Genomic DNA, 20,609 nt, shown 5'->3' with positions numbered 1-20,609 from the left:
ACTTCCATGTGCTGTAGGTGCAGCCTTAAAAAGAAAAAAGAAAAAAAAAGAGCACAAGAACTCACCCAAGTGATCACCTTGGCAGTGATCTACCCCTTGAAGGTCTTGACATAGTGACAACTGCCAGGGGAGCTTGACTCTTGGGGGCCAGTACAGTTCCATGGGAGGGAGAAAGGAAGACAGACATTTGGTGCCTTTCTTATGGCTTCTTTTTATGCATTGATTAGACTAAACTGGAGGAGTTTCTGGAAGCTTATTTGGCCCATGCCCTTGGGGCAGGTCATCTTCCCATTGTGTGAGTTGCCGGTGCCCAGTGCCACTCAGCCTCAAGATGGGCCTGTGAGCCAGGCAGTGCCAATAGGACCTCTCCTCCAGGACTTGGAATCTTTAGCAGAGTCACCAATAGGTGGGGCACACAAGGGACTTCAGCCCAGCTGTGATCTGAAGGAGATGGCAAATACTTCAGGCCACCTAGGCATCCTCGGCTATTGCCTTGCAGTATTTTTCCATGGTTTATACACTTTTCTTGGGCTTTTTTTTTCTTTTTTTATACGTATTTTTTAAATTTTATTTCATTGGAGTATAGTCGATTTACAGTATTGTATTAGTTTCAGGTGTACAGCAAAGTGAATCATTCGTACATATAAATACACCCATTCTTTTCTCCCGCAGAGGTTATTAGAAACTATTGAGCTGATATTCCTGTGTTATACAGTAGGTTCTCATTAATCATCTATTTTATACAGTAATGTGTATGTGTTATTCCCACCCTCTCTTTTCATGTTTTTGTAAACCTTGGGGTTTTTTTCCACATGTGCCAATTTTATTCATTGATAATTTCATAGAAACTACTTACAGTGGACCCTGAACACAGATTTTAATGTGAGGGTCCATTCATAGGCAGATTTTTTTCCCATAGATGCAAACTATAAGAGTGCTGGATTGTGGTTGGTTGAATTGGAGGGCAGACCTTAAAGTTATACATGGATTTGGGATTGTACGGAGGTCATCACCCCTGACCCCCTTTGTTCAAAGGACAACTGTATTTTTTCTAGATTTTCAAATTTACTGGCAGTTAGTCCTAGCATCATCTTCTTATGTTTAACTCCCTCTGCTTTTGTATTTATGTCACCTTTCTCATTCCTAATGCCGTTAGGGATATTAACTCTTTGCCCATCTCCTGAAAATATATCCAGGAGCCCCAGACCCCTAGAAGCCTAGCAGCCTCAGTGGGAAATGTGTTTGTTCTAACCGTTCAGCCCCAGGCCTAGTTGGCCAGTCATCCCTTACCCTTTGTCCTAGTCTGTCTTCTGTTTTGAGACGTCATAATTTCTGAGACTCAGTTTGCTTTTATAAGGACTCCACATACCCATGTTTATGAAACCATTCTTTTATGTATTCCTGTATTTTTATTGTTTTAATTTATACTCTTAGTCATATCTATATTTTAATTTTTTTATTTTTTATGAAAGTACAGTTGATTTACAATGTCATGTTAATTTCAGGTATACAGCACAGCAATTCAGTTATGTGCATGTGTGTGTGTATTCTTTTTTGGGTTCTTTTCTGTTATAGGTTATTATAAGACATTGATTATAGTTCTGTGCTGTACAGTAGGTTCTTATTGTTTATTTTATATATAGTAGTAGTGTATATATGTTAATCCCAAACTCTTAATTTATCCCTCCCACCACCCCTTTCCCTTTTGGTAACCATAGTTTGTTCTCTGTTTTTTAAATAAGTTCTTCTGTATCATTTTTTAAATTTTTTTATTACTTTTATTATTTTTTGCTTTTTTTTTTTTTTTTTTTTTTTTTAAGGGCTGCACCTGCAGCATATGGAGGTTCCAGGGCTAGAGGTCGAATCGGAGCTACAGCTGATGGCCTACACCACAGCCACAGCAACGCAGGATTCGAGCCATGTCTGCAACCTACACCACAGCTCACAGCAATGCCGGATCCTCAACCCACTGAGCGAGGCCAGGGATCAAACCCGCATCCTCATGGATACTAGTCGGATTCATTTACTTTGTGCCACAATGAGAACTCCCCCATTTTTTTTTAGATTCCACATGTAAGTGATATCATATGATATTTGTATTTCTCTATCTGCCTTACTTCACTCAATCTGATTCCATCCATGTTGCTGAAAAGGGCATTAATTCATTTTTTATGGCTAATATTCCATTGTATATATGTACCACATTTTCTTTATCCATTCCTACATCAGTGGGCACTTAGGTTGCTTCCTCGTCTTGGCTATTGTAAATCGTGCTGCTATGAACAGCAGGGTATATGTATGTTTTAGAATTAGGGTTTTCTATGGATATATGATCAGCTTAGTCAAATATATTTTATCTCTATATATTTTGAGATAATTATAAATGAATAGCATATTATGCCAGCACCCTTTATTAGCAAACTATCTTTTTCCTACTGAATTTAAATGCGGTTTTCATATGCTAGATTCCTGTAGATTATCAGTATGATTTCTGAAACTATTCTACCCCATTGAACTCAAATTGTTTTTAATCCGTTACCTTAGTGTTTTGATTTTAGCGTCTTGATAATTCATTTAAGGTCTGTCAAGCCATCTACTCCTCCCCTTCTCATTCATTTCCAACTTGTGGGGGATAATTCTTACAACATTTATTATTCCAAATAGTTTTTAAACTACTTTTGTCCTGTTCCACACACTCCCCTGGGACTTGGTTTGGATACCAGCAAAGCTGTGCATCCCCAGGAAGGACTGGGATTTTCAGGATGTCACAGACTGATATGTAGGAGCCAGCCAATGGAGCACCTCCACTGATTCAGGCTGTATGTATCAGTCTGGTTTCTAAATTTTGGAGAAACCAGTTCAAGCTGTTCTCCATTAGAAGGAATTGTTAGAGCACCCCTAGATCTCAGAGTCAGAACTCACATTTGGGGGCTGCAAAGCCAGGAGAGGAGTGACATCCCAAATCACACAAAGGAACCCCAGGAGGACAGCCCCGTCATCACCCCTGGGCTTGTGCTGACCCTGGGCCCAGTTCATGCCCTTTTGGAAGCTGGAACTGCTATTTGCAGGGACAGAATGGAAGCCTTTGAGTGTCTGCCTCTTTGCGTCCCAAACTCCTGCCTGAGGACCACTGTAGACATGTCGCATCCAGGGGGTAGAGCCTGGGGCATCTGCCTGCCCTCTAGCTGCAATGGGAAGTATTTCAGGCAAAAGTGGAAGACTCCAAAGAAGAGATTTCCCAGACGGAGGAGGGCTGAGGGCTAGCGGATGGTCATATAGAATGACCTACATCCTCCGCACCTGAGTTTTTGCTGTTTAATGGCATTTTATACATAGCTTCACATAGGTCATTTCATTCTGGTGTTTAACTTATTTCTAAGTATTTTATATTTGCTATTGCTACTGTGAATAGAAATTTTTGCCGTTTTTATTTTTAATTACTTGTTACTAGTATATTTATTATAAGCAATGTAGCAAATACTCCTAATCCTGCCGTTTTTAGCATAGTCTCTTGGTTTTTTAGATATTCAGTCATATTTAAAAAGAAAGACAATTCTATCATCTCCAATATTTACTCATCTTACAGTATTATCTTATTAGGGTTGATAGAGCTCTGAAAGCAGTGTAGAATTGCCTTCAGTATTTCTCCAGTTAAAATGATGTTTGCTTGATAAAAGCCTTATCAAATTTAGGTAGTTTTCTCCTATTCCTAATTGACTTAGAATTTTTATTATGAATGCCTGCTAAATTTTACGCCCTGGTTTTATGATATCTATTTATAAGATCATATGATTTTTGTCTTTTAATTTTTTTGACAGAACAAATTTTCTTGATAGATTTACTGCTGTTCTAGAATTCTTATTTCTAAAACGAACCTTGGACATTTTTTTCCAGGGTACCCTAGTCTTTGGAAACAAGTAAATACATAATGTTTAATAGAAGCTAGTTTTTATTTCTCTCTTGTGCTACATGGTCAGCCAGGTCTGGGGCTATAGCAAACAGAATGCACACATTTAACACTAAGGCTGTTAGGCTTCCAGGTTCTGGATATACTTTCAGGAGATACATCCTGAGCATACAGTCAGTCCTAAGGAGAGGGTACCCAAAGAATGAGAAAGACAACAGTAGGACCTGGTTGCAGCTATGCCTGAACTCCAAATCTGGAGTCTTTGGTTTTATGAATCTATAAATTCCCTTTCTTGTTTAGGCATTTTCACTTGGGTTGAATAGTTTGCATCCAAGAGTACCTTTTAATATAGCCATGGAATATAATTCCTTTAATATAGCCTTGGAGTATAATTCCTCTAATATAGCATTGGATTCAGTAAGGTTTTGTTTTTGTTTTTTTTTTGTTTTGTTTTGCTTAGAATATTTTCTTTTTTTATTGAAAGGAGAAATTGGGATTTTGGTTTCTTGGGGTGGGGTTTTGTTTTTCTTTTTCAGAATTGCAAGTCAGGTTAAGCTAACTGGGGTGTTTTCTTCTTTGTCACTTGGTCTGAAATTGTTTTAAAATGCAGTAATTATCTTTTCATTAAAGGTGAGCATGAACTCAGCCTGAAAGACCATTTTGGACTTTCCAATCTCTTTTATGGTTATTGCCCTTAAGGTTTACTGAATCTTAAGGACTGAGTATAATAGTTTACATTTTGCTAAGAAATTATCCATGTACTCTAGATTTTCAAACTTATAGCTGTAGTTATGCCCAAATTCTTTTATTCTCTACTGTATCTGTAGTTAAATCTCTTCTCATTCTTAATATTGTTTGCATTGTCCTTCTTTTAAGAAAATCAATCCTACCAGGGGTTTTCTTTTTTCTTTTTTTTTAGTCTGTTCAAAAATCATTATTAGGCTTTATTTATTCTAACATCTTTATTTCTCTTTCATTTGTTTTATGTTTTATGTTTGTTAAATATCTTTTTCCTGTTACGTATCATTTTTGTTCTTTTCCTAATTTAAGTTTTGCCTTTCATTTACTTTCATTTACTTTCAAGCCAGCTCATCTGTTTTTAACCTTTTCCATTGAGAAATATAAACAGCCTAGAGGAAAGTACAAAAAACAAAAATATTTAGCTTAGTTATTTATTTTAAGTCAAATACCCACGTAACCTCCACTAGAGTCTAGAAATAATGCCCTTGTTATACATTCCCAGTTCACTGCCTTTCCATCCACACTAAAGATAACTAACATGCTAATATTTATGGTATTCACATCATTATTTTTTATAATTGTACCAACTGTACATCCATCTCCAATCACTCTAGTTTAACTTTGTCTGGTTTCATGAATTTCATTTCAATAGAAATATTTCTTCTTTTGTGTCTGGCTTCCTGTGCTCAACATTATGATGTGCAATGTACCTGTGCTGTATGTAGCTGTAATTCATTCCTGTTTATTGCTTTATAATATTGCATGGAATGAATATAAAGCAATTCACTCAGCCACTCTGCTTCAGATGGACAGTGAGTTCTTTCCTGTGGGCAGGTCTTTTGAGTAATGTTGCCATGAGCAACATTCCAACACATGTTCCAGCACATTTATTTTCTTGTTACCATGCATGCATTTCTGTTGGATATATTCCTAGGATTGAAATACCTTTTGGGCATTAGACTGAGTAGTGATCTTGAACTTAATTAGATAACACCAAGCTGTTTTCCAAAGTTATTGTCCCCATTCACACCCCACCAGAAGTAAATGAGTTCCTATTGCTTCACATCTTTACCATTACTTGGTATTATCTATTGTAATCATTTTTCAGTTTTAGCCATTCTGATGCAGATGGGATGGCATCACAATTTAATTTTGATTTGTGTTTCTCAGATTACTGTTGTGGAGATCAATATCACATGTTTCATATTGGGCTATTTTTTTTTCTTAATGTTTAGTGTGTTTGTATTGGATATGAGTCATCTGTCAATTACAAGTGATGCAAAACTCGTCTCCTTTTTTCATACTCTTATGGGTCTTGTTTGATGAAAAAAAATGTTTTTTTAATACAAAGAATTTTATTATATTTATAGTTGTACAACCATCTTCACAACCTGATTTTACAGAATTTCCATCCTAAACCCCCAGTCCCTCAACCTGTCTCCTTTGGTAACCGTAAGTTTTTCAAAATCTGTGGATCTGTTTCTGTTCTGCAAATAAATTCATTGCAACCTTTTTTTAGATTCCACATATAAGTGGTAGCTTATAATGTTTGTGTCTCACCGTCTGACCAACTTCATTTAGAATGATAATTTCTAGGTCCATCCATGTTGCTACAAATGCTATTATTTTCATTCCTTTTTATGGTTGAGTAATGTTACATTGTGTATGTGTACCATATTTGTTTTTGTCTTTTTAGGGCTGCACCCACAGTATATGGGGGTTCCCAGGCTAGGAGTTGAATCAGAGCTGTAGCTGCCAGCCTATGCCACAGCCTCAGCAATGTCAGATCCAAGCTGCATCTGCAACCTACACCACAGCTGACAGCAATGCTGGATCCTTAACCCACTGAGTGAGGCCAGGGATTGAACCTGCAACTTCATGTTTCCTAGTCAGATTCATTTCTGCAGTGCCATGACAGGAACTCCCCACATCTTCTTTATCCACTCTTCTCTCGATGGGCATTTAGGTTGCTTCCATGTCTTGGCTATTGTAAACAGTACCGCAGTGAATGTTGGAACATGTATCTTTTTGAGTCATGGATTTGTCTGGATAGATGCCCAGGTGTGGGATTGCTGGATCATATGGTAATTCTATTTTTAGGTTTTTGAGGACTCTCCATACTGTTTGCCATAGTGGTTGCACCAATGTACATTCCCATCAACAGTGTAAGAAGATTCCCTTTTCTTTACACCCTCTTCAGCATTTTCATTATTTGTAGACTTTTTGATGATGGCCATTCTTTCTGGTGTAAAGTGGTACCTCACAGTAGTTTCAATTTACATTTCTCTAATAATTAGTTATGTTGAACAACTTTTCATGGTTTTTTTTGGCCATCTGTATGTCTTATTTGGAGAATTATATGTTTAGATTTTCTGCCCATTTTTTGATGGGTTTGTTCATTTTTTTGGTATTGAGCTGTAGGAGGTGTTTATAAATTTTGGAGATTAATCCCTTGTCAGTCACTTCATTTGCAAATACTTTCTCCCATTCTGTGGGTTGTCTTTTCGTTTGTTTAGGGTTTCTTTTGCTGTGCAGAAACTTTTAAGTTTAATTAAGTCCCATTTGTTTATTTTTGTTTTTATTTTCATTACTCTAGGAGGTGGATTGAGAAGATATTGCTGTGGTTTATGCCAGAGTGTGGGCCTATGTTTTCCTCTAAGACTTTTATAGTATCTGATCTTACATTTTGGTCTATAATCAATTTTGAGTTTATTTTTGTGTATGGTGTTAAGGAGCGTGCTAATTTCATTCTTTTACATGTAGCTGTCTAGTTTTCCCAGCACTGCTTTTGAAGGGACATTTTTTTTCCCACTGTATTTTCCTGCCTCCTTTGTCATAGGTTAGTTGACTATAGGTGCATGGGTTTAATTCTGGGCTGTCTATCCTATTTTGCCAATCTATATTTCTGGTTTTTGTGCCAGTACCATATTGTTTTGATGACTGTAGCTTTGTAGTATAGTCTGATGTCAGGGATCCTGATTCCTCCATCTCCATTTTCCTTTCTCAGGATGGCTTTGGTTATTCTGGATCTTTTGTGCTTCCAAAGAAACTTTAAAATATTTTGTTCTAGTTCTGTGAAAAATGCCATTGATAATTTGTTAGGAATTGCATTAACTCTGTAGATTAGCTTGGGTAGTATAGTCATTTTGACAATATTGATTCTTCCAATCCAAGAGCATGGTATATCCTTCCATCTGTTTATGTAATCTTAGATTTCTTTTGTCAGCATCTTAAAGTTTACAGAGCACAGGTCCAGGTCTTTTGTCTCTTTAGGTAGGTTTATTCCTGGGTTTTGTTTCGTTTTGTTTTGTTTTGTTTTTTGATGCAGTGGTAAATGGGATTGTTTCCTTAATTTCTCTTTCTGATCTTTCATCATAAGTATGTAGAAATGCGTTGATTTCTGTGTATTAATTTTGTATCCTGCAAATTTACCAAATTCATTGATGAGCTCTGACAGTTTTCTAGTAGCATGTTTAGGATTTTCCAGGTATAGTATCATGTCATCTGCAAACAGTGATAGTTTTACTTCTTCCTATCCAATTTGGATTCCTTTTATTTCTTTTTCTTCTCTGATTGCTGTGGCTAGGACTTCCAAAACTATGTTGAATAGTAGTGGCAAAAATGGACATCCTTTCTTGTTCCCGATCTTAGCAGGAATTCTTTCAGCTTTTCACCATTGATAATCATATTAGCTGTGGGTTTGCCATATATGGTCTCTATTATGTTGAGGTAGTTTCCCTCTCTGCTCACTTTTTGCATTTTTTTTCAGAAATGGGTGTTGGATTTTGTCAAAAGCTTTTTCTGCATCTACTGAGCAGATCATATGGATTTTATTCTTCAGTTGGTTAGTGAAGTGTATCACACTGATTGATTTGCAGATATTGGAAAGGGCTTGCATCTCCAGGATTAATCCTATTTGATCATGGTGTACAATCCTTTTAATGTATTGCTGGATTGGGTTTGCTAGTATTTTGTTGAGGATTTTTACACCTGTGTTCATCAGTGATATTGGCCTATAATTTTGTTTTATTGTGGTATCTTTGTCTGGTTTTGGTAACAAGGTGATGGTGGCCTCATGAATGAGTTTGAAATTCTTCTTTCCTCTGCAATTTTTTGGAATAGTTTCAGAAGGATAGGTGTTAACTTTTCTCTAAATTTGTGATAGAATTTGCCTGTGAAACCATCTGGTACTGGACGTTTTTTGGTGGAAGTTTTTAAATCATGTTTTAATTTCAGTACTTGTGATTGGCCGATTCATCTTTTCTATTTTTTCTAAACTGTCTTGAAAGATTGCACTTTTCTAAGAATTTGTCCATTTCTTCTACATTGTCCATTTTATTGGCATATGTTGCTTGTCTTAATCTCTTATGATCCCTTCGTATTTCTGTGATGTCCACTGGAACTTCTCCTTTTTACTTTTAATTTCATTGATTTGAGTCCTCTCTCTTTTTTCCTAGATGAATATGGATGAAGTTTTATCAATTTTGTTGATCTTTTCAGAGATCCAGCTTCTGGTTTCATTGACCTTTTCTGTGTTTTTCTTCTTTTCTACTTCTTTTATTTCTGCTCTGATCTTTCTTTCTTTCTGCTAACTTTGGGTTTTTGTCTGTTCTTCTTACTCTAGTTTTCTTCTATCCTCTCACTTTGAGTTTGTACATGTCCCTAGAACTGAAGTGAGTCTCTTGAAGACAGCAGATATATGGGTCTTGTTTTCGTATCCATTCAGCCAGTCTGTGTCTTTTGACTGGGGCATTTAGTCCATTAACATTTGAGGTAATTATTGATATGTATGTCCTTATTGCCATTTTATTAATTGTTTTGGATTTGTTTTTGTTGGTCTTTTTTCTTCCCTTCTTATCTTGTTCTCTTCTCTTGTGGTATTGTGAGTGGATTGATTTTTCTTATTTGTGTATGTATCTATTGTAGATTTTTGGTTTGCAGTTACCATGAAGTTTTGGTATAGGACCCTATATATAAACAAGATTGTTTTAAGTTGGTGATCTCTTAATTGCAAATAATCTCCAGTATCTTACATTTTTACCCTCCTCACAATTTCTGGTTTGGGTAGCATATTTATGTGTGGATGATTTCCTAGTTTTATTATATGTATACCTTTATTGGTGAGCCTTGTCATTTGTAATATTTTTGTTTCTACTTAGGGCCTTTTCTTTTCCATCAAGAGACATTCTTTATTATTTGTTGTAAAGCTGGTTTAGTGGTGCTGAATTCTCTTAATTTTTGCTTGTCTGTAAAGTTTTTGATTTCTCCTTCAAATCTGAATGAGAGACTTGTTGGGTAGAGAAGTCTTGGCAGGAGGTTTTTTCCTTTTTTTCCCTTTTTTTTGGCCTTTTGTCTTTTCAGGGCCACACCTGCAGCACATGGAGTTTCCCAGGCTAGAGGTCTAATCAGAGCTACAGCTGCCAGCCTACACCACAGCCACAGCAATGCCAGATCCAAGCCATGTCTGCAACCCACACCACAGCTCATGGCAACGCTGATCCTCAACCCACTGAGTGAGGTCAGGGATCGAGCCCACAACCTCATGGTTCCTAGTCAGATGCGTTTCTGCTGTGCCATGACGGGAACTCCGGTTTTTTCCTTCGTCATTTTTAAGTATATTGTGCCACTCCCTTCTGGCCTGCAGAGTTTCTGCTGAAAAGTTAGCTGATAAACTTATTGAACATCCCTTGTATGTTATTTGTTTATTTTCCCTAGCTGCTTTCCATATTTTCTCTTTGTCTTTAGTTTTGGTCAGTTTAATTATTATGTATCTTGGAGGTTCCTTCTTGGTTTTGTTTTATATGGTATTCTTTTTTGTTCTTCCTGGATTTGAGTGAGTGATTCCTTTTCCATGTTTGGGAAATTTTCAGCTATCATCTCTTCAAATATTTTCTCTGGCCCTTCCACTCTTCTCCTTCTGGAACCCCTATAATACAGATGTTGGTGCATTTAAAGTTGTCCCAGACCATCTTCATTTCTTTTCAATCTTCTTTCTCTTTTCTGTTCTTCACCAGTGATTTCCACCAGTCTGTCTTCCACCTCATTTATTCATTCTTCTGCCTTGTGTATTTTGCTGTTGTTTCCTTCTAGTGAATTTTTTATTTCAGTTATTATATTTTGCATTTCTGCTTGCTTTACCTTTAAATATTCTATTTCTTTGCTCAGTTTTTTTTTGTAATTAATCAATCTTTGCCTCCAGTTTATTTCCAAGATCTTGAATCATCTTTACTCTCATTAGTCTATAAAATCTTTTTCAGTGAGGTTGGTAATCTCCAGATTACTTGGCTGGAGTGAACAAGGGGTTTTTCCTTGTTCCCTTATCTGAGCTGTAATTCTCTGCCTTTTCATTTTGTATAGATTTTTGGTGTGGTCTCCTTTTTGCAGACAATAGATTCTTTTGTGGACATAGACAATTTTATTCTAAAAAATATATGGAAAGGAAAAGAAACAATTATGGAAAAGAATGAAAGGGGAAGAATCAGTGTATTTGATTTCAAGACTTAGAGCCACAGTAATCAAGACTGTCTGGTTGGCAGGGAGTTAGACACATAGATAAATGGAACAAAATAGAGAAACCAGAAATAGTTTCAAATAAATATTCCCAACTAATTTTTGACAAAGATTTTTTTTAATTGTTATTTCCCCAATACAGTTTTTTTTCTGCTGTACAGCATGGTGACCCAGTTACACATACATGTACACATTCTATTTTCTCACAGTATCATGCTGCATCATAAATGACTAGACATAGTTCCCAGTGCTACACAGCAGGATCTCACTGCTATTCCATTCCAAAGGCAATAGTTTGCATCTATTAACCCCAAGCTCCCAATCCACCCCATTCCCTCCCCCTCCCCCTTGGCAACCACAAGTCTATTCTCCAAGTCCATGGTTTTCTTTTCTGTGGAAAGGTTCATTTGTGCTGTATATTAGATTCCATTTACAAGGATATCATATGTTATTTATCTTTCTCTTTCTGACTTACTTCACTCAGGATGAGAGTCTCTAGTTCCATCCATGTTGCTGCAAATAGCATTATTTCATTCTTTTTTATGGCTGAGTAGTATTCCATTGTGTATATAGACCACATCTTCCTAATCCAATCATCTGTTGATGGACATTTGGGCTGTTTCCATGTCTTGGCTATTTTGACAAAGATTTTTTAAATCAATGGAGAAAATAACCTTTTCAACAAATGATGTTGAAGCAATTAAGTATCTATAGGTAAAACGGTCAACCTCATCCTAAGTTTCCTATTTGTACAGAAGTTAGTTGAAAATGGATAAAGAATTTAAGTGGAGAAATGAAATATAAAATCTTTGGAAAAAAACATTGGAGAAAATCTGTAGGATCTAAGGCTAGGGAAAGGATTCTAAGAGTAACACCAAAAGTTTAAGAACAGAAATTGACTTTTGTGCTACAAATGATCCTTTTAAGATGATAAAAGCCTAACTATCGACTGTAAGAAAATATTTACAAACCTCGTAATTAACAGAACCATATGCTGTGTATGATTTTTGTCTTTTATTCTGGAGTTATAATTTTTTTATTTTATTGTCTACTTAATGCCCTTTATCCTGGTCTCTAATTCAATCTTATTGATCTTTCCATAAGAACAAAAAATGCCTTATGAATATAATCCTACTCATCAGGTGTCTGTCAGCTTTATTTTTTTCCTTAGAGACAGTTCCATTGAGCCTCTGTCTCCTGCTTCACTGTAAACTCAAGAATCCACAGGCAGTCTCTATATTTACCATGCTGGGATGTCTTTTCTCATCATCTCAGAATTCTCTTTCTTTCCTTCCTGTGTTAGATTCCCTCTTTGCTTGTTTCTTGGCTTAGTCCCTCATTTGGGAGTACCTCCTCCATTACTTTTCTGGCTTATATTTAACAACCTGGAATTCCCAAGTGTAAGCCAGAATATGGAGCACCAGGGACCCTCATACAGGGCCATGGGGTTCATAAATTGGTACAGCCACTTCAGGAAAATGGCATTATTTACTACAGCTGAATGTCTGCAGGGATCCAGCATCTCCATTCAAAGGTATATTGTACTCAAAAGAAATGTGCACACATGTGTACCATGAGATAAGGACAGAATGTCATAGCAGCATTACACTTTCTTATTTCTATCTTTCTTGTTAAATGAAATTTAATTTTTAAAAACTTAATTTTTATACAACGTTAAAGGTTGCTTTCCATTTACAATTATTACAAAACATTGGCTATATTCCCCATATTGTACATCTCTGACCCTATCTTTAATGCAATAGTTTGTACTTCCCACTCCCATACCCTATAGTACTCCAACCCCCATAACCATTAGTTTAGTTTCTATATCTATGTGTCTTATTCTCTTTTGTTATATTCACTATTTGTTGTATTTTTAGATTCCACATATAAGTGAGGACATACAGAATTTATCTTTCTCTCTTTGACTCATTTCACTTAAACATAATGCCCTCCAAGTCCATCCATGTTTCTGCAAAGGGCATTGTTTCATTCTTTTTTATAGCTCTCTGTGTGTGTGTATACATATGTATATGTGTGTATATCATATGTTCATTCATCTGTTGATAGGAAGTTAGGTTTTTTCCATGTCTCAGCAATTGTAAACAATGCTGCTGTGAACATTGGGGTGCATATGTCTTTTTGAATTAATGTTTGGGTTTTTTTTTTTTGGTGGGGGTATATGTACTCAAGAATGGAGTTCCTGGTCATATGGTAGGTTTTTGTTTTGTTTTGTTTGTTTTTAGTGTTTAGCCACACCCACAGAATTTGGAAGTTCCAGGGCTAGGGATCAAACAAGAGCCATTGCAGAGACCACATTCTGTGTAGTTATGCTGAAGGCCACAGGGGAAGGCCTGGTAGTTTTAGTTTTTTGAGGAACCTTCATACTGTTTACAGTAGTAGCTACACCAATTTACACTCCCACCAACAATGCACAAGAGCTCCATTTCCCCCACATCCTCACTGATATTTAATAATATTTTCTTTTTGATGACAGCCATTGTGAGAGTTGTGAGGTGTCATCTCATTGTGTTTTGTTTTTTTCTTTTGCCAGCTACATCTGTGTCATATGGAGTTTCCCAGGCCAGGGGCTAAATTGAATCGTCTATGCTACATCCACAGTAATGCTGGATCAAAGCCTCATCTGTGGCCTACACTTCAGCTTGCAGCAATGCTTGATCCTTAACCCACAAAGCAAGGCCAGGGATTGAACTCACATCTTCATGGACACTGTGTTATGTTTCTAACCCACTGAGCTACAACAGGAATTCTTCATTGTTGTTTTGATTTGCCTTTCTCTGATGAGCAGCATTACTCTTAGTTGCTAAAAATTGGTACATACCCATCAGCAAGAGAGTAAGTATACAAATGGTGGCATATTAGTGTAATGTTTTATTATATAGCAGTGAACATGAATCCACTACACCTAAATGCAATAGCATGGATGAATCTCATAATTTTAAGTGAAAGAAACCAGGTACTAAAAATATTGTATGGTTCCACTTATATCAAATTAGAAGAGCATACAATACTAAACTATATTATAAATGGTTAAAGCATCAAGTTGAAATCATGGAAGTGATTATCAAAAAATGAGAAAGCCTGGTGAGCTTTTGATGTAATGTAAGGAAGGAGTGATGGGGGAAGGGCATGAGAGGTCTTCTGGGCACCTGGCCAGGGTCACCTGGGTACTTGTTTCATGATAAATCTTTGAAGTGTATTGGTTTGTTCTGTGCACTTTTTGTGTATGTGTGTTGATTCATGAATATGAATAGTTAAGAAAATGGGAAAAGATGAGAAGAGGTCCATCTCCCCTAAAATTAGGTACTATTTTATTACTACCACATGGATAGAAATGTATAAGTGCTCTCCTATGTGTATTTAATAATAAAAAATAAAATAATAAAAATAATTCATGAGACACAGACTTAAAAATTGTACAGCCCATTTCAAAATCTATATGAATATGGTGATCAGGTCAAGATGGCGGAGGAGTACTATGTAGAGTTCACCTTCTCCCACAAATACATCTCCCTCCACAAAAAAAATCTACATGTAGTATGATTTTCACAGAACATCTACAGAACATTAGCAGAAGTGTGGAGATAGCCTGAGGAGGCTGGGGAGTAGAGCACAGCAGCCAAGGGAGTGTGGAAGGAGGCCTAGGCCTGCCAGAGAAGCAAGGCATCATGGTTGAGGAGTGCTAGAGGAGGGAGGCAGGACCACCATTGGAACTTCTTTCTCTGTGTGCATGCATGCTCTCAGGTGGCAGGGTACCATCATGGGCTTTGGGGGTGGGAGCAAGCCACGACAGCCATCTTAGACTCCAGAGGTGGTCATAGCACTCCATAACTGCAGTTCTCAAGACTGGGCACTACATGCCACCCCTACCACCCCAGGAGTTGCCACTGCAGCAGAAGCCATGCAACTGGGTGTATTCCCATGACGCCACCTCCTTGTAGGTTGCAGCCACTGCCAGGTGCCCTGCAAAAAGTCACCCTCTTCATATGCCACCTGCTGCCCCCACCTCCCTGGGAGCACAGACAGGCCATGCACCTGCACACTCCCACCAAAGGAATAATGGTTGAGGAAAGAGACTGCAAGCATCCAAACCAAAACCAGCCCTCACACCAAAAAAAAAAAAAAAAAAAAGTAAACCCACACAAGCTAACAGAGATTCACCTGCATATTAATAGCCCTCTAAGACTATAGTAAATAATTCTTTCTCCTAAACTCACAGAGTAAGGAAAATACAAGCAAAATGAAGAACAGAGCAACCATTCCTAGTTAAAAGAACAGGAGACTTCCCCTGAAGGAGCAAGCAATGAAACAGACCTCCTTAGTCTAACAGACACTGAGTTCAAAAAGGAGGTAATGAAAATACTGAAGCAATTAAGGCTATTGAAACAAATGCAGATTATTATAAAAGGAACTAAAAACTATAAGAAGGAGCCAAGAAAAATTAGAAAATTTGTTTGCCAAGATGGAAGCTTAGCTAAAGGCATTGAAGAACAGAATGAATAATGCAGAGGAATGAATAAGTGACTTGCAAGATAGAATAAACGAAATCACACAATCAGTACAGCAGATAGCAAGCCATATTAAAAAAATTGAAAGCACAATAAGAGATCTATGAGATAATATAAAGTGTGCCAATCTACACATAATGGGGATCCTAGAAGGAGAAGAAAGAGAAAAGAGAAATGAAAATATATTTAAAGAAATCATGACTGAAAATTTCCCAAATCTGAAAAAGGATACAAATATCTAGGTACAAGAAGCACAGAGGGAACCATGAGATTGCCGGTTTGCTCCCTGGCCTCACTCAGTGGGTTAAGGATCTGGCATTGCCATGAGCTGTGGTGTAGGTCACAGACAAGGCTCAGATCTGAAGTTGCTGTGGCTCTGTTGCAAGCCACAAGCAACAGCTCCGATTAGACCCCTAGTCTGGGAACCTCCATATGCCATGGGTGTGGCCATAAAAGGACAAAAGACAAAAAAAAAAAAAAAAGCACAGAGGGTCCCAAACAGACCTGAACCAAGACATATTATAATAAAAATGGCAAAACTTAAAAATAAGGAGAGGATTCTAAAGGCAGCAAGAGAAAAATAAAGAATTAATTACAAGGGAACCCCTATAAGGCTTTCGGCTGATTTCTCTATAGAAACACAGCAGGCCAGGTGGGAGTGGCAAGACACATTCAGAGTTCTAAAAGGGAAAACTCTGCAATCTAGAGCATTCTCCAGCAATATTGCCATTTAAAATAGGAGGCAAAATAAAGAATTTCTCAGATAAGCAAAAACTAAAAGAATATAGCAATTCTAAACCAATCCTAGAAGGAATATTGAGAGGTCTCCTCTAAATAGAAAAGAAGTAAGAAAATATAGGCTGGGGAGAATCACAGTTGGAAAGCAGTCACTTAAATAAGCCAGTATATAGATCAAAAAGAAAAACAAAAAAAAAAAACTATTTGAGAAAGTGATGATAAACAAAAGGAACAGCAAAACGATAAACATGAAGATGTAAAAAAGGACATCAAAATCATAAAATGTGAGGAAGTAGAGTAAGAAAATCTAGATTCTTTTTTCTTTTTAGAATGTATGACAAACCCACAGCCAATATAATACTCAACAGAGAATAGATGAAAGCCATCCCTCTAAAATCTGAACAAGATAAGGATGTCCACTCTCACAACTTTTATTCAACATAGTATTGGAAGTCCTAGCCACAGCAATCAGCAAAAAAAAAAAAAAAAAAAAAAAAGTAAAAGATATCCAAATTGGAAGGGAAGAAGTAAAAGTGTCATTGTATGCAGATGACCTGATACTATATAAAGAAAACCCAAAGGACTCTAAATAGAAACTACTTTATCTGATAAACAAATTCAGCAAAGTAGCAGGATACAAGATTAACATTCAGAAATCAGTTGCTAACAATGAAATATCAGAATGAGAATGTAAAAAAAAATAACTTGCACCAAACCAAAAACCAAAAAATACCCTAGGAATAAACCTGACCAAGGAGGCAAAAGATTTATACACTGAGGACTATAAAACATTGATAAAGGAAACTAAATAGGATTCAAAGAAATGGAAAGATATCCCATGCCTTTGGATTAGAAGAATTAACATTGTTAAAATGGCAGCAATACACAAAGCAGCCTATAGATTTAATGCAATCCCTATCAAATTACCCATGATAATTTTCAGAGAATTAGAATAAATAATGCAAAAATCGATATGGAACCATAAAAGTCCTAGAATTGCCAAAGCAATCCTGAGGTAGGAAGAAAAAGCAGGAAGCATAACCCTCCTAGACCTCAGGCAATGTTACAAAGCTACAGTAATCAAAACAGTGCAGAACTGGCATAAAAAAACAGATATATGAATCAATGAAACAGAATAGAGAGTCCAGAAATAAACCCACACACCTACAGTCAATTAATCATCAACAAAGGAGGCAAGAGTATAAAATGGGAAAGAGACAATCTTTTCAGCAACTGGTACTGGGAAAGTTGGATAGCTGCATGTAAATCAGTGAAATTAGAACACACCCTCACACCATGCACAAACATAAACTCAAAATGGCTTCAAGACTTAAGCATAAGACAAGACACCATAAAACTCCTAGAAGATAACATAGGCAAAACATTTTCTGATATCAACTGTACAGATGTTTTATTAGGTCAGTCTCCTAAGGCAATAAAAAAAAAACAAAAAAAAATGGGACCTAGTAAAACTTACAAGTTTTTGCACAGAAAAGGAAACTATAAACAAAACAAAAAGACAACCTGCAAAATGAGAGAAAATAGTTGCAAATGATGCACCCAACAAGAGCTTAATCTCCAAAATATAAAAACAACTCATACAACTCCACAACAAAAAAAACAACCCAGTCAAAAAATGGGCAGAAAACCTAAGTAGACATTTCTCAATGAAGACATAAGGATGGTCAGTAGGCACATGAAAAAATGCTCAACATTACTAATTATTCAAGAAAAGCAAATCAAAACTACAATGTGGTATCACCTCACACTGGTCAGCATGGCCATCATTAATAATTCTACTAATAACAAAACAGGAGAGGGTGTGGAGAAAAGGGAATCCTCCTACACTGTTGGTGGGAATGTAAATTGGTACCACCACTATGGAAAACAGTATGGAGGTTCCTCATGAAACTAAATATAGAACTACCATATGATCAAGCAATCCCACTCCTGAGCATATAACCAGAAAAAAATATAATTTAAAAATATACATGCACTCCTGTGTTCATAGCAGCATTATTCACAATAGCCAAGACATGGAAACAACCTAAATGTCCATCAAAAGATGAATGGATTAAGAAGATGTGGTACATGTACACAGTGGAATATTACTCAGCCATAAAAAAGAAGGAAATACCACCATTTGCAGCTACATGGATACAACTAGAGATGTTCATACTAAGTCAAGTAAATCAGAAAGAGAAAGATGTACCATATTATATCACTTATCATGAAATATGGCACAAATAAAGTTATCTAAAACAGAGACAGACTCACAGATATAGAGAACAGACTTGTGGTTGCCAAGGGGGAAGGGGGAGGGAGTGGGATGGAATGGGAGTTTGGGGTTAGTGGATGCACACTATTACATTTAGAATGGATAAGCAATGAAGTCCTACTGTATAGCACTAGGAGCTATATCCAGTCTCCTGGGATAGACCATTATGGAAAAGAATATTTTAAAAGAATGTATAGCAGAGAGTCAAGATGGCAGAAGAGCAGGGGGATGCGTTCACCCTCTCCCACAAACACAACAACAACAAAAAACACATCTACATGTTAAACTACTTGCATAGAACAGCAACTAAACACTGGCAGAAGAACTTAAACCTCCAATAACAGCAAGAATCTCATGACAAAACAAGAGAAAAGAGGAGAGTGAGAGAAGGAGAATAGGGACTGGGCTGGCGCTCCCGAAAGGAAACTGTGAGGGAGAAAGGGAACCCACACCCTAGAAAGTCACCTAATCGAGAGAAAGATCAATTGAGTCGGAGGGATCTCCAGATGCTGAGAAGAGCACAGCAGTAGGTCTGAGATCTGAAAAGTGGAGTGAGAGCCAAACAGATCATCTGAACTACTGGCACAGTCACCAAAAATCGAGTTGCTTGGGTGGGGGCTGGGCACCGAGACCTTGGCTCCAGAGGTTAGTCCCCTGGAACAGGCTGGGGTTGGTGGTGTGGAGACAGCCTGGGGGACTAGGAAGCAGTTGGTGGGGTTGGTGGTGCGGAGACAGCCTGAGGGAGTAGGAAGCAGTGCGTCTCGGGTGGAGGGAGCAATACGCTAAGGGCTGGGGAGTGGAAAGCCATCACAGCAGGAACCTGGGAGAAGAGCTGGACCCACAGGAGAGACAAGGCTCCAGTGTTGGGAAGGGAAGAGGATGAGGGGCGGGCCGCCATAGAATACTCCTTGAGCCCCAGCAAGCATGCTTGCCTGCCAGGTAGCAGAGAGCAGTGCTTCCCAGTGCATTCCCCCCCCCTTACACACCTGACCTGAGGCTGCCTGCCATCCCGGAGGGCTGGCCTCACCACTGACGGGAAGCCAGCCACCTCCAGGGCTTTCCCCGCCCTGGCCTGCCTGCCTCTGGAAGGCTATACTCCCGCCAAGCAGCGTCCAGAACCGCCCACCACCTGGAAGTGCTCCCCAGCCCAGAAACACCTGAGCAAGCTCTGCCCGGCCACAAGAAGTCTGCCTCCATCGTGGGGCAGTCCTGCCAGTTCTGGCTGCCCTGGGGAAGCACTTCCTTGTCTCCCAGTGTCCCAGCTAGCCACTCCCGCCCTCTGGAGATGCTACATTCCCAGGGAGCAGCTGCCCAGCACCACCTGCCCCCTAGAAGAGCTCTGTGGCCCAGAAGCACTAGGGCAAGACCTGCCCGGCTATGGGAAGTCTGCTTCCACCGCAATGTGGACCTGCCAGTCCTGCCTGCCCTGGGGAACTCCTCCTTTCCTTCAGAGTGAACCTGCTACCCCAGCCCACCCTTGGGAAATTCCCTGCTGCCTCAAAGAAGATGGGCCAACACTGCCAGCCCTCAGGAAACACTCCACAGCAGTGCCAGGGCAAACCCTGCCCAGCCATGGGGAGTACATCTCCACCAAGAAAAAAACAAGCAAGATGAAGAAGCTCAGAAACCACTGCCAGTTAAACCAACAGGAGAACTCACCTAAAGCAGTCAACAATGAAACAGAACTCTGCAGTCTGACAGACTTGGAGTTCAAAAGGGAGATAGTGAAAATACTGAAGGAATAAGAGAAGATATGAACTGTAATGCAGACTCCCTCAGAAAGGAACTATAAAATATAAGGAGGAGCCAAGAAAAACTAGAAAATTCATTTGCACAGATACAAACTGAGCTAAGGGCAGTAAAAACCCAGAATGAATAATGCAGAAGAACAAATTAGTGATGTGGA

General features: G+C 38.1%; 1 protein-coding gene across 1 annotated transcript in view; it reads left to right on the top strand.

Moving 5' to 3' along the window:
• Nucleotides 1-264: 264 nt before the first annotated feature.
• The window catches only part of ENTREP2 (endosomal transmembrane epsin interactor 2), a 92,806-nt gene continuing 72,461 nt past the window's right edge, over nt 265-20,609 (top strand). The window contains exon 1 of the mRNA XM_047769205.1: nt 265-498. Within this exon, the coding sequence (XP_047625161.1) occupies nt 265-498 (234 nt within the window). The remainder of the gene's footprint in view (nt 499-20,609) is intronic.

Source organism: Phacochoerus africanus, chromosome 2 (genome assembly GCF_016906955.1).
Source record: "Phacochoerus africanus isolate WHEZ1 chromosome 2, ROS_Pafr_v1, whole genome shotgun sequence".
Lineage (NCBI taxonomy): Eukaryota > Metazoa > Chordata > Mammalia > Artiodactyla > Suidae > Phacochoerus > Phacochoerus africanus.
Note: the sequence above shows the minus strand (reverse complement) of the source record. Positions and strands in the feature narration are given on the sequence as shown.